The 14,179-nt window shown below is 35.6% G+C and overlaps 1 protein-coding gene across 5 annotated transcripts in view; it reads left to right on the forward strand.

The window, feature by feature from the left end:
* ADGRB3 (adhesion G protein-coupled receptor B3) overlaps positions 1 to 14,179 on the forward strand; it is a 489,817-nt gene that overhangs the window by 202,219 nt on the left and 273,419 nt on the right. For all 5 annotated transcript variants that reach the window (XM_076332999.1, XM_076333002.1, XM_076333003.1 and 2 more), the window contains exons 5-7: positions 5,149 to 5,313; positions 8,879 to 9,043; positions 9,924 to 10,088. In XM_076332999.1, coding sequence (XP_076189114.1) covers positions 5,149 to 5,313; positions 8,879 to 9,043; positions 9,924 to 10,088 — 495 coding nt within the window. The remainder of the gene's footprint in view (positions 1 to 5,148; positions 5,314 to 8,878; positions 9,044 to 9,923; positions 10,089 to 14,179) is intronic.

The following is a 14,179-nucleotide window of genomic DNA, read 5'->3' on the forward strand; positions in this document are numbered from 1 at the left end:
TACTGTGTGGCAGTGTGCAAAATTAGCAATTTAGAAATGTGTTTTTCCTAGTCACAGCTCCAATAATTTTTCAAACATCCCTTTAATTATTAGCCTAAATATCCTCTGTCCTCATTATACTATGTATCCTGACTCAGAGAGTTGCATAGTTCAGGATTATCCCTGCCCCATGCATAACAAAATGCATAGTTTGTACACTAGTATAATTAAAACACAAGTTTGACAAAACAATCCAAACATATGCATACATAGCTGGGATCTGGCCTGTATACCCAGACCTGTACCACTCATTCCATACAGCTTCTGGAGTCTGGTAACACTGCAAGTTTTTACATCTAGCGTAAACTAGAAGCAATAAACATACAAAAATAACAGTGGTCTCTCCTTGTAACCTACAAATACAAAATCTACTGGGGCATATTCATTATATGTTTGCATAATTAGTAAAAGCAGGGAGGGGCATTTTGAGAGCTGGAATAAGGTTTCCTAATCAAAAAGTTGTCCCTTCAAAATAAAAAAGTATACAGAATGGCCTACTGGGCTATACTTCAAGCATCTATCCACAAGCTTCAAGAGAACCTGTTAAACTTGAAAATACTAATGCAAGGCTTCCAGAGTATTTTCACCTATTGCCTTCATATACTCCCTTTAGTGTCCAAGATACTCACTGGGATGTTAGGGAATACATCTCTCTGTGATCTCACTGTCCTGGAAAATATTAGTATTAGTATTGAAATAAAACCTTAAATTTCAAAATAGTACTCCTGATAATTCAAGTAAAATCATGAAGGCATCATTATTTACATGTTTTTTTGTTTATTCATATTTGTTCTGGACAAATACTATTTCAGGGGCAGGAGTCCATTAGGTAATTCAGTCTGTCTTGGAATCAAGACACTTCTAGAAAAGTGCAGCATAGTAGGCAACAAAACATAGCTCAGGTAACCATTGTTGTTACTGGTTCTTTAGTGAGCAAGGACATCGCATTCATTTCAGCTTAATGGATCGTTTCTAACACAGCTAAAACTTCAAGGAGAAAGAACATGGACTTTCCATGCCCGTAGGTCATCTGAATTAGTTTCTATTTCTCCTTCTCCATTGCCTTCAAGAAGCTCAGCATTTTCAGGCTTATGGCTAAAGCAGACATGGCAGGAGCAGGAATATGCTAAACCATTTCAAACATTTGTATGCTCAAAAGCTATATTTTGGCTGGTGTGATATGCTAAGATTGCTTTACTTATCTCCCTTTTTTTCTCAGGCCTCATTTCAATGAAGTTTAGCCATATTGCTGAAATGTTGTACAGTTTGATATATTCTGTGCCTGCATGGTACACTAACAAAATCATTACAGAGAAATTAGCCCTATCTTTTTAAATCTTGTAGCTTTATTGTTAGTAATCTATGCTCTGGAAGTTCAGGCCTTCACTTGAGAGGAAGAAAATAAGAGTAAGGAAAACTTAGGTTTATAATTAGAAAGAGACATGGCAGAAGTAGAGTAGCTGTATGGCTTAAACGTGGAGGTTAGAGGGCAGGTGTCAGAAAGTTTCTGAATTTACATATTATGAATTTAAGAAAGATTTTTGACTGGACAATTAAAGCTAAAGGAAACTATAGCACTTAAGTGAGTTTAAATTTGTGCATACAAACCCTCTAATTTAATTTTAAAAATTCCTTTAATGTAGCATCTGCTTGGATGCAGTTATTCAGCCATATTAAACTATGATACCACTTAAAATGAAACATCAATGGCCATAATAGATTCCCAATAGCTGTTCAGTTTAAAGCTGAACAAATAAAAAGCATTTAAACCCCAATAAAAATCTCCCAAAATATGCTTGTAGGATGAAGGCCAGCATGGCCTCACGCCTCTTCCCACTTACAGCAGTTGCATATTGTGAACACTGTGGGTGTTTACTTCAACATGATTAGGTTCACAGAGTGGCAGAGAGAAGGGAAAGATGCTCTGCAGTAATCCAAACTCATTGTGCTAGCAACGTTTTTGACAGATATGTTGGCAATAATCTGAATATTTTTGTCCCAAATAATGAATCTTGCATCTGAAACTGTGTTATAGAAAACAGTAACTCCTCTGTGGGCCAGCTCTCCATCTGGTGTAATTTGGCATAGCTCATCTGGCTATAATTCATCATATGTTATAGCGGGTTTTGTATTTAGAAAATGGTATTAAAGAAAGGAAATGTAAATGAAACATCAGAAAAAAATATTCAAAGGTAAGAAATTTTAAATTAAGATGTTCTTTTAAAGCTGATCTGGATAATACTGGACACTTCTGTGATGCACTGAACAGATTAATTCTCCTTGATATGTGTTTGCTGACATTGGTTGTTTTCTTAGTGTTACGCCTTTTCCATCCTTGACTTTATTAGTTATCTATTAGTTTCAGATATACAAGTCTACACACAAGAAGGTACTGTGAAATTTTTACTTAATGAGCTAAAATTTGTCACGGAAGATGATTTTGGACACAGCTTACTTTAAACCACAAACAGACAGAGGCTGCTGTAAGTTTGAGTCCACCCAAAGTGAAACATTTTTTTTTGGCTTATGTTCAGATCCAAAATCACAAAAGAATTATTCTGTGTTGCTGCTAACATGCAACCGCTCTTGCCAGAAGAGATATACAACCTTTTGGCTCAAGACAGTATCTTTAAAGAGCCCCTCAGCCCATGCTTTTGTCATTTTTAAATGAAGACAACTAACATACTATTTTGACACCATCAAATCAAAACTCCAAATTAAACATTAGACTTAATCTCATATGTACCCTAAAAAACCTCAGCCTGTGACGACACAGTGACTAGAGCTTTCTAATTTACTATTTTTTACAGAATAATCTTTTTCTAGTTTGGATTAATTTTGATTTGCTATGTTTTCTACTTTTTGAAGTTCTTGTTGTTGCATCTGAGTATCTTGCTCAACCATTGTGGAATCAGGAGATGAAATTATATCATTGTTATTACTGACTACTGTTTGGAATCTGATCTGACAAATGGGTTTCTCATTAGTTTTTCTCATATGATAAAAGTTTGGAGTCTTAGAGATACATCTGGATTCAGAATCTAATACATTGCCAATGAGAAAAAAGTCTTCAGATCATAAGGCTGGATCAGAGTAGCTGTCTAAGTATAGTACTTGTTGAGAAAAGATGAAACATAAAGGATTATATGCAGATGTAGTCATCAGTTTATTAGTTTTAGAAGAGTTAGGTTTCCTGGTTTTGACCAAAATGTCACAGTTAATCAAGGTGTCTAAAATAACTAAACTAAAATCTGTCACTGTAACATTAATTTGGAATATTCCTGAGGAGGGTTTTTTTGCTAATATAATGCAGACTGATGTGATATTTAGAATAAGATAATTTTAATAAAGCTAGCCATGTAGGATGTGGAATAATTATTGTGCTTTTTGATCACTTGCATGTGACCAACTAAAAACCTTTCATCAACTGAGCTGTTATCTAGTGGGTTAAAATTTTCCCTGAATGAAGCTTGACATGTTCTGTCAGGTACGATTTCTCAGAAGTTAGCTAACAAACCTTTTACCTCAACATAGGATCTGAAATGACAATTTTCCTTACTTTTAATGAAATGCAATAGCACTTACCTACATGCAGAATTCCCCTTTCTTACTGATGATTTTGTGATAATATGCCAGGGAGCTGAACCTCCTTCCGCACTGTAAACAACTGAATTGCACCTCGGGAAATGTTACTCTGATCCCTACAAGAAAAGGGTTTTATTTGTAGAAACTGGGCAGGTCATACGTGCCTTCAGGGCAAAGGAAACCTATACATGAGAAGTTCTTTCACAGTGATGAAAAAAAGTGAGGACAAACCAGAAAATCTATTTCTTCTATAATGTTGTGAACCATTACAAATGATATACTGAGATGTACACTATTTCACTCTCCAGACACCCTTCACACAGACAGAGTTGCAGAAACACAGAGGTATATGATACCGAGTGTGATTCTCAGTCTGGGTACTAAGTCTCTGGATTTTTCTTAAAAGCCCAGCATTACTACTATTCTAATTGCTACATTCCTGTTCTCACACAGCCTAATTTAAACCTGTGCAACTGCTTTTATTTAAGCAGAAGAAAAATAACTAAAGTTTGTTTTGCAGTATTTTTCAATTTATAAGGAACTGTTTTTCCAGTGCATGTATGGAATTGTCTTACCAGTACATGCTTAACTGTAATATATTAGAGAACTTTCTGAAAATTTAACTCCAATTGTTTCTGAAAAGGGAATGCATATGGTATATAAACTCATATGGATATTGTATATTAGTTACTTCTGCAGTGGAAAAAAATTAAGGAAGAGAAAGATGCATCTTCTATGATTCTTTATATTAATTTTATGAAATACTTGTATATAAAATATTGGTATGTCTTTGTAATTTATTGTGTACTCTGAAGGTGTTTGAAGTATGTTGAGTGAACATTTTTTTAAGATAGAGTGATGCATGTATTACCGTGTATATTATATCAATTAATATGTTCATGTAAGGAAATAGCGCAAATCTCTTTTGCTTATGTGGTCTTGGAATTTTTGAGGAAGATAATCAAGCACATGTGCTGCCATGTTTCCACCAGAATTTAAACAAGTGAAAGAACTGTAAGATAACAGCCCCAATTTATGATAGTGACACAGTAAGAAATTATTCCTATATTTTCAAAAGAAAGCTTAATTTTGATTGCGTCAAGTTTTTAGGGTTGCCTTGAGACATAAAGTATATGCCTGATTTTCACAAAGACTAGTCTCCTGAAAATCAGGGCTATTAAATATATCTCAAGTCAGGCACCAAAGATATCATAACGAACTTTTGAAACAGGAAGCCATCTTTCTTAAAAGAATGAAAGAAAAGAAAATGTGGTAGCGAGATTAGTTTAACGATTAGAGAAAATCCTTCAAAGTTAAATATATTTTAGAGAAAATATACTTTTTAAATTGAAATTAACTAAATTTTATAAAGGATTTACTTTCCAATGCTAAAGATTACCTATGTACTGATTTCCTTGAAGCTGACAAAATAATTCCCATTTAAAACATTGATCTTGTTTATTTTGAAATCCTTCTATTACTTGCGTGTCTGTTTCTGGTTAAAATCTGTTTGGTTTGTTGCAGTACATGGCGTTTGGGAGGAATGGTCACCTTGGAGTTTGTGTTCATTCACATGTGGTCGAGGCCAAAGAACTAGGACAAGGTCATGTATACCTCCCCAGTATGGGGGAAGATCATGTGATGGACCTGAAACACAACATAAACCTTGCAATATTGCACTCTGCCCTGGTGAGCTCATATAGCAACTCTCTGCTTTGTTACAGTGCATTCAATGTGGGTTGTTTGTGATTTCTTTTATTGCCCTTTGCACACAGAAAAAAGAATGTTATGCAAAGTGAGTAGGCGGGGTAATATTGTTCATAATTCTGACCGTAGTGATTAAAGGATATAATCTGGATGGAACTCTGTTTGAGATACTACACAAGCAGACAATTCTTAGTTTCTTCCAAGATAATCTTGGAAGATGTAGGGCACGGTATGTTGTGTAGGAAATCCTGATTCAAGATGGGTCTTGGAGAACTAAAAGGCAAACAACTTTCTGAGTGTGGCTTAAAGGGAGACATTCAGAGGTCACACAGTTTGTGTCCACCATATCTGTTTCAATTATGTTTGCTTAGAGGTTCACTGTAATTATTTATTCATCATACAACAAACATATTTGGGAAACTGTAAAATTTTAATTGTTATTAATTTATTCAAAATGGATATTATTTACATGTGTGCAGAGAGAAAGGCTGACACAAGCTAGGGCATTATTTGAATCCCAGTTAAACCCTTATGGTAAGAACTTTAAGTGCCTCATTTCTGGGAGTTAGTTGCTAAACCACTTTCAAAGAACTAACCCTAACCAAGTAAACAATGCGTGGGTTTCATGTTAAACCTTCCATCCACTGAAATTGAAACTAACTCAGAAAAATAATCTATTCTTTCAAAATTGATTTTAAAATTTTTGTCAATAGGTTATGATTTTGACCAACAATTTCAATATGTGTATATATATGTATATATATACACACACACATATATGCATGTGTGTGTATATATACGTATATAATACCTAAGTATTACAATAAGTTCAATAACCATAAAGAAGATTACATAACTATAATAATAATATATGGTTATTAAACTCATTGTAATACTTAGGTATGAAAAAGCTGTCAGGTAGCTGTAATGTGAGAAATTTCTTTCATGAGTTCTGTCTCACAGTGTGAAGGTTGCCCTTGCAGTGGGCTTGTTGAATATCCACAGTTCATAACACTGCTGCAATTAGATTCTCCATGACTGGAGCTCTTCCTGAAAGGTGTTGATGGACATTTCATTAGCAAATGGTTGTTTGACCATTTGAAAACAGAGATGAAGGAAAAAATGGAACTTAGTGCCTCACAGAATTAAAACTAAATTTCTTAGATTTTTATTAAACTGGAACTTTCCTTTTCTTCTGGTCAGCAAAGCACACTCCAACTTTAGGACAAAATTTGTAGAAAAGTTTTAGTCTTGAATACAGCTGCAAAAATTTTGAATTAATCCAGTTTTTGGCCAAGTTGGCAGCTGTGTAATTTTACATGTGGCTACACAAAAGTAATTAACATGATATATGAGCATGAAGCAGAGTTGACAAGAGAAAAGCCAAATAAAAATAGCAGAGAAGAAATTAATGCCTTCAGTTCACTTCAGTACTGCAATGAAACACAAAAGATATTACACCTAATCTGTCAAAATAAGCAGTTATTTGAGAATTCTAGATTTTGAACAGTCATTTGTACCTAAATGACTTTCACCAGAGGAAGTTATATACTGGTTGCATTTAAAAGTAACCGTTTAAATCTTTGCTGAATGTTAAGATTTGCTGTAATTTGAATGTTCAATTTTGTAAGGGAATCTTCATGTTGAATTCTTCAGTCTTTTAATGGTATTTCTGAAATAGAAAAATCACATGCTATTTGCTCCTAAAGGTAAAGAAAGGAGATGTATGAAATATATATGAGAAGCCATGAAATGAGTTTTCTCCAAAGACACTATAATAATTGATTCGATCTTTCCTACTCTAAATAATAGTATACAGCAATGAATAAAACTGAAGAGGGTGCATTGAAATGTAATTTCCATAACGTTTTCTTCTTCACATAAAGCTTTTATGATTAATGAGTGCAACTAGCTTCCATGTTTGGAAAGATTTCCATTTTCTGCTGAATAAATTATCAAGGCGCAGCTTCATAGCTTGAGAGGCATCTGCATTGAGAAGTGGTTCACAACCAGGCATTACATAGAATATTTAATATAGAACTTTAGGAAAAAGCTTCAGAAACTCTCTTCCTTTAATTCACTGGTTGCTGAGATCCTGGGCATTAGAGATATGGATAGTATCTTTGAACTGTTAGAAATGTTCTGTGGTTACTGTCAGACAACAGTAAAATAGTTCACCTCCGTATTTCACTGAACAGTGGTGCACCCATACACAGTATGGTAAATCAGAAACTTAAAGATTCTGCTTCCTATTTTAATTATTAACACCATCAACTTAGGAAGCTGCTATTCCAGCCCTCCTGTAGAAAATCCTGAAATCAGGGGTTGAGAAGTGCGCCAAGTGAAGTTACTCATGTAGCACTCGGTGGTGCTTTTATGGCAATAGTAGTTACAAAACTGGGCTCTCAAGGATAAGTATTAATCAAAATTGTATTACGACCTACATTTTGAGTTTATATTGGGTAACTGCAGGTGCAATAAGGAACTGACAATTGCTAAAGTCTGTATGAATGCAGGATTCTGAATTAGCACAATCAGTAATAACACATTTCATAATGTTTACCTGTTTTCAAAAATACTGTCTAGTTCTATTATCTATTATAGACCTTATAATTTTTCACTTGTATGGGAACTTAATTGGTTTATATATATATTTTTTTTTTAATATTTTCATTTACCTCAAGAAGCTTTCTGATATATGAAATTAAAAATAACAGTCCTAAACCTTTACTTATGGGAATATTCATCCAAACTCAAATGTATGGGCTAGTACTAAATACAGAAGTGGTCACCATATCTATATTGTTTAAAAATGCAACTTGACAAATTCAGAAAGAAGATTATGCAATATGCAAACACAGAAGCATACCTGAGGAGGAAGGCAGGCCATTTCTGTCCTCCTACATTTTATCCCAAAAGAATGTTGAAGAACAGGGATCATTTGCCTTACAGGGAGGATGAATGATAAAGGTATATTCAGCATAATAAGTATAGAGAACAGAGACTGTACATCAGGCAAAGTGGTAACTCCTGTTTTCCTTTTCCTATTCAACTAAAGAGACCTAATTTCACAGTCCAGACCAATAATCTTATAAGCTGACCCATCTGAGTGATCGCCACAGCTGTAATAAATCACTTTGAAGGGCTCGGGGTTTACATAATACAAAATTGGCCCCCGCTTCTGCCTAAAAAGGCAAGACCAGTCTTTTAATAAGGCCTTGTTTTTAATAATGCCTTTCAAACTGTATGGTATGTGAGCAAAATCATAATTTATCCTTTGTTATATCAGTGTACAATTAGAGGAGATGAAACATTCTTTACTTGAAGAAAAAGGAAAAACAGTTTTAATTCTTTTTAAAGTAGCTCATAATGGCAGTTTCTGTATTTGATTGCTGTAAGAAGTCAAGCACCTTCAGGCTATGCCCATTCCAAGGGGCTGCATTCAGGCCTAAACTGAAACCCCCTAACCTAGAAGGAAGCCGCAAGGCCCTGCCCGGCTTAGGTGGTAACTCTGCTGTGTCCATCTCTTTTGTGCCTGCCGCGGCAGTCGACGGACAGTGGCAGGAGTGGAGCTCGTGGAGCCAGTGCTCGGTGACCTGCTCCAACGGCACCCAGCAGCGGAGCCGGCAGTGCACGGCGGCGGCCCACGGCGGCTCCGAGTGCAGAGGGCCCTGGGCGGAGAGCCGGGAGTGCTACAACCCCGAGTGCACCGGTGAGTACCAACTGGCGTGGGGAGCTGCAGCTCTGCCTCTCCTGCTCGGGAGAGACTCAGGGGCCGGTCTTGCCGGTAGCTCTGAGAGGGGAACTGGGGGTACGCCGGCAGACTGGCGGGCCGCCACAAGCCTCAGCTGGCTGCAAAGGGGCAGAGCAGCCGCCTCCAGCTGCTCTTTTATTTGATGAGCCACCTGGAGATAAAAAGCTAAAGAATACCTCCAGAAACACTGCATGATGGGCTGCATATCAGCTTTTTGGTTTTATCACCATTTAAAGGATATTCAGCAGTTTTAGAAAGATATGTTTGAGGCCTAAAAAACTTGATAAAGTGTCTCGTGAACCTAGAAAGTAAAGAAGTATGAACTGGTTCCCTTTTACACTGAGACTATGTCATGATCCTTTGGAAGTATAAAAGCAGCCTTCCAGGGCGGGTAAATTACATTTATACCTACTTTTAAGCCTCATTTGTACTGTCAGAGCATGTAAAAATCAAGTTCCTAAAATATCATATGCAAAAATGTTTTTATTTAGATTTTTAAAGGGTAGCTATGCATGTTGTAAATGTGTATCATTACGATACAACAGCATATACAAGTACATAGAATAAAATATACAAAAGGGACAATGTCTGTTTTGCAGTCTAAGTGTAGGTTAATGTGCACCAATTCTTTTTATTTTATCTCAAGATGCAAGTCATTTAGACAACAATCCCATATTTAGGAGTCAAGTAGAGACTTCCCCATCTTCCTTGTGCCTACATCTACCACTTCTGTCACTGTTGTTTATATCGGGGGGGTTTTCTTCTCTTAGCCAAGTAAAGAATATCCTCCTTTATGACTGTCATTATGTCATCACTGCAACTATATTTCTCCAAACAGCAAATGGCCAGTGGAACCAGTGGGGCCACTGGAGTGGCTGTTCCAAATCCTGCGACGGTGGCTGGGAGAGACGGATAAGGATCTGTCAAGGTGCTGCCGTGACTGGGCAACAGTGTGAAGGAACCGGAGAGGAAGTTAGAAGATGCAGTGAACAGAGGTGTCCCGGTGAGATACAAATATAATCATTGTTATTATCTATACTACAGTATGGCTTACTTTAATGGTTGTCTTTAGGAGAGACAAGATCAATGTCCATAGAGCAATAGCCAAAAAGAGACATATCTGGCCTTGCTTTAGACAAGTCACTGCTGTTTTTCTCAGTAGAATTGTGTTTATTTAGCTAGGTGTAAACTAGCCCTATTGGATGTATGAGCAATGCATCATATTTTAAATAAATCAAAATACCATAGTATAGAAGGTTATCAGAAAAATATTTCGTTGCTACAGAAATTCTCTCTAAATGCACTGTTTCTCAAAATATCAGGGTTAGTTTTGTAAATCATGGAATTCCTTTTATCCAGTGTACAAGAGATGTCTTTGTAATACATTTGGGGTAAATTTCAGTGCAGTAAAGATAAGGGGAAAAGTGAACATTACTGTACTGTATAGAACAAATGAATACATGAGCAACATTTTATAAAAAGGAAAGTAATTTAAAATGAAAAAGGCACTTCTTTCCTGTAATATAATGTTTAAATATATTTCTTTGCAGCACTTTTTACTTTGCCCTCCCAACAAATTTAAGTCTTTCCCACTGAAAGCTAATAAAAGTGTATTTTTGAACTTCTTCAAAAGTGATGAGTAAACAAGAACAGCTGATGAATCTGATCATATTTATCTGTAAAGACACATTGTCCTAAAGGAAAAGAATGCATTGTTGGATAGGTGTAAGATAACAAAATAAGGTGTAATTAGTGTAGGATGTCTTAGCCATTCACTTGGGAAATTATGTGTTCTGAACTGCAAGCCAGGAAGCAGCAAAAATCAATCTAGCAATCACTTTGACTTCTGGACATTTCGATGGCTATGTTCTCTGCTAGTCAGAGAAAGGACTTAAATGGCAGGGATGCTTTGGGTCAGGAAATGGGAAATATAGCAGATGTGCATTTTATGTTATCAAGCCCACATTTTCATAGGCAGCATGTTTATCCCTTGACAGCCATCAAAGAACAGTTTTCAAGGTATTTGCAGTACTGTAGAACAATGAATCTCACTGCATTCGAAGAACAACAAAGGGACTATTTGTAGTTATAAAGTTATAATACTATACTGGAGAAGTTAACCAAATTTAACTTACTTCTCAAATGATCTCTTTAATTTAAATAAAACATTTACTATTTGAAAAGCAGTACAAAACAGTATTTGTATTGGATTCCTAAACAAATTATAATTTCCATAGTTGATGCAGACTTCCTCTATAAAAGTATAGCACTAAGAGAAGGTTAATGTGGATCTTCTCAATAAGCAGACATTCAGATCAACCAGCTTCCACTTATAAAACCATTCTTGAAATAATTTGCATTTGTATATTTAAAAGTAAAACCGTGCTGCTGCAGTCCAATTTTCGAAGGTTGCCACCTGCTGTTAATAAAGTATTTTACAGATGTATTTACAAGTCTAATGCTCACAGAGCTTTATTTGCCATTTGGTAAATTTACTTATTTACTTGATTAATTCCAGATTAGAATCAGTATGCTTATGGAAACCATAACCTAAAGCACCTTTTATCAAGCTATACTTGTGCAGAAGATTATACATGAATAACAGATTTAATTTATCTCTTTCTAGACTGACATTTACTAAAGCGTCTCAGATTTAAATGTAGACAGTGGATAATTTACCAAAATTTTATAAAATGATATACAGATTGACATTTTAAAAACACCGAGCAAAATTGAAAAGTACTATACAGAGATGATAGTTCAAAGTATAAGCAAATTTCATGATTTGTATGCTTTTCTTCCATAGCCCTAAAATAGTTCAGAAAAGTTATTTTTGTCTCAGTGGTTTCTTTTTCTGTGTAAGTAATTGAGAAACATAAGAGACTAAAATGTTAATTTTTTCTTATATTAGCATTGCTTTGCCATTAGCGTAAGACTAGATCCTCAGCTCTGTAGATCTGCATAACGTATTTGTAAAGTGGATGAAGCTGCACCTGTTTGTATCACACAGAGGTCTATAGACTTACAGAAAGTTAAATTATATCTGACTTTAAGCTGTGGAAGCAAAAGGACAATAAAACCTTTTTCTATTATGCTGGCTGCTGTTAATAAGATACTTCGCAAACAGAGCTGTTCACTTGACTGACTGAAAATCTTAACTGGACTCTTTGTAGTTTGAGTTCTGCATTATCTGAACATTATACAAGATTTTCTTCATAGTCGATCAGTGATTCTCTTCAAATGGTTTGGGCAGGGACTGAATTACATCAGACACTCCTAGAAGCTGAATATTAGCAGCACTAAGAAAGGCAGGCTCAGAACTATTATCTGAAAGTTGGTTTCTCAAACAGCTTGGTTTCTGGACAAATGTTGAGTATCATTCTTTGTGATTTATTTCTATTCACAATTATAAATTCTAAAACTGTGGTTGTTTCTTTCCATTGTGTAATATTCTGGGAATGAAAAACAAAGATCTGAAGATATTTTGGTTTCAATCATTGCTCCTTTGTTCTATCCCAAATGCCTACAGTTAGATTACACTCCTAGTAGGTCAGCAATGTTAAGGATTTAGTACTCTGCACTCAAAGTATCCTTTTGTGAAGGACAGCTTCAGCTCTGAACAAATCAGAGAAAGGAAAAAACCTTCTAGATTTGCTAAGCAGCTAGTCACGCATGAACCACTGTGGAAAACTTACACAGGATGAACAAACAATTCCTCTGCCCATAGGAATAAAGCAGACAGCTAGGTAACAAAAGAAATTGCAACCCATGACTGATAAGGAGTTACATGGCAAGCTGATCAGAAACTTTTTAGAGAAATGTGTAAGACAAATAAGGTAAATCCCATCAAATTTGTCAGTAAAAACGAAGAGACATGAGAACTGATAACAAAGTACAGTATTATTCAGGAGAGAAGACTTCTGTAAATTTATTTTTATAAAAATAAGACCATGTTCTTATAACAGTTTTAAGAATATCTTAGGTTCCAATAAGGTAGTATTGGTTTGCAGAAATACTTAATTCCATAACAGTTAATTCAAAAATAATTCTATACATGTTCTAATATTTATGCTTTACCCAGATTTTACTCAAAACATTTCCTCAATATTTTTCTCATTAGCCTATTGTCAGTGGTAGAAAATGTAATATAGGAGTTGTTTTGACCAAAATATTACTGAAAACAATGACAGACTACCTTGTTTGTTAATAAGATAAGTGCACAACTGCTGCCGAAGACTAGCTAATGATTTCCTATTGAAGGTAGAAGGTTTCTTCAGAGGTGATACTAGCTACGTAAGATACAATATGAGAAGGAGGAAGATTCAAATAATTGTCAACAACTAAAAAATAAAATTAAACCTTTGGGGTTTGTTTTGTCTCTGATTACAACACTATTCTACAAGATGTTCAAAAGCTCTTTTCTGTTGCCTTTGTTTAAGATAATTTTGCCTGTGGCGCTGAATTAGGATTCAAGAGAGGAACTGTAATTCTAGCTTCATTTGTGAACTACTGTGTGGTGTTGGCTAACTTGCTTCACCCTTTCATTACCCTTTCCCGTATTTGTTAGCTGCCTAGGTAGATCATAAGCTCTGTGAGGTTGTGTGTGTCTCTTGCTTTGTCTGTGTGTTGTACAGAGCTTCCTCAGATCGCAGGTGTGTTGATTGCCTCTTGGACACCCATGTCCTCTCACCAGTAATGTCAGAAAAAGACTGTGCTTCTAGACCACTGACTTTGCTGAGTGTTTGTGCTTAGGTGGGATGAATTCAGGCCTATCATTATGGGGGTATAACGTGGTAAATTTGAGTACATGCTCTGTGTGGGAAGATATTGCTGAATCACATCATCAGTGAAAGAGAGATCTGGTTTTTATTTACCAATTTTAGTAAATTTACCTCAGTATTTGCTGTTTGCTTCTAAATTTTAGCAATTCTCTATGATTTTGTACAGCTAATTCACATTTATCTGTGGATGTGTTATGAATTAATTGTGCCATAGTTACAGAAATACTTCAAATGGTCCTGAGCAGAGCCAGCATGGCCAGCAAGGCTTTTTAACTCAGATATAATACAACTCCAGTGTGACTGTTATGTCTCC

This window comes from Aptenodytes patagonicus, chromosome 3 (genome assembly GCF_965638725.1).
Source record: "Aptenodytes patagonicus chromosome 3, bAptPat1.pri.cur, whole genome shotgun sequence".
Classification (NCBI taxonomy): domain Eukaryota; kingdom Metazoa; phylum Chordata; class Aves; order Sphenisciformes; family Spheniscidae; genus Aptenodytes; species Aptenodytes patagonicus.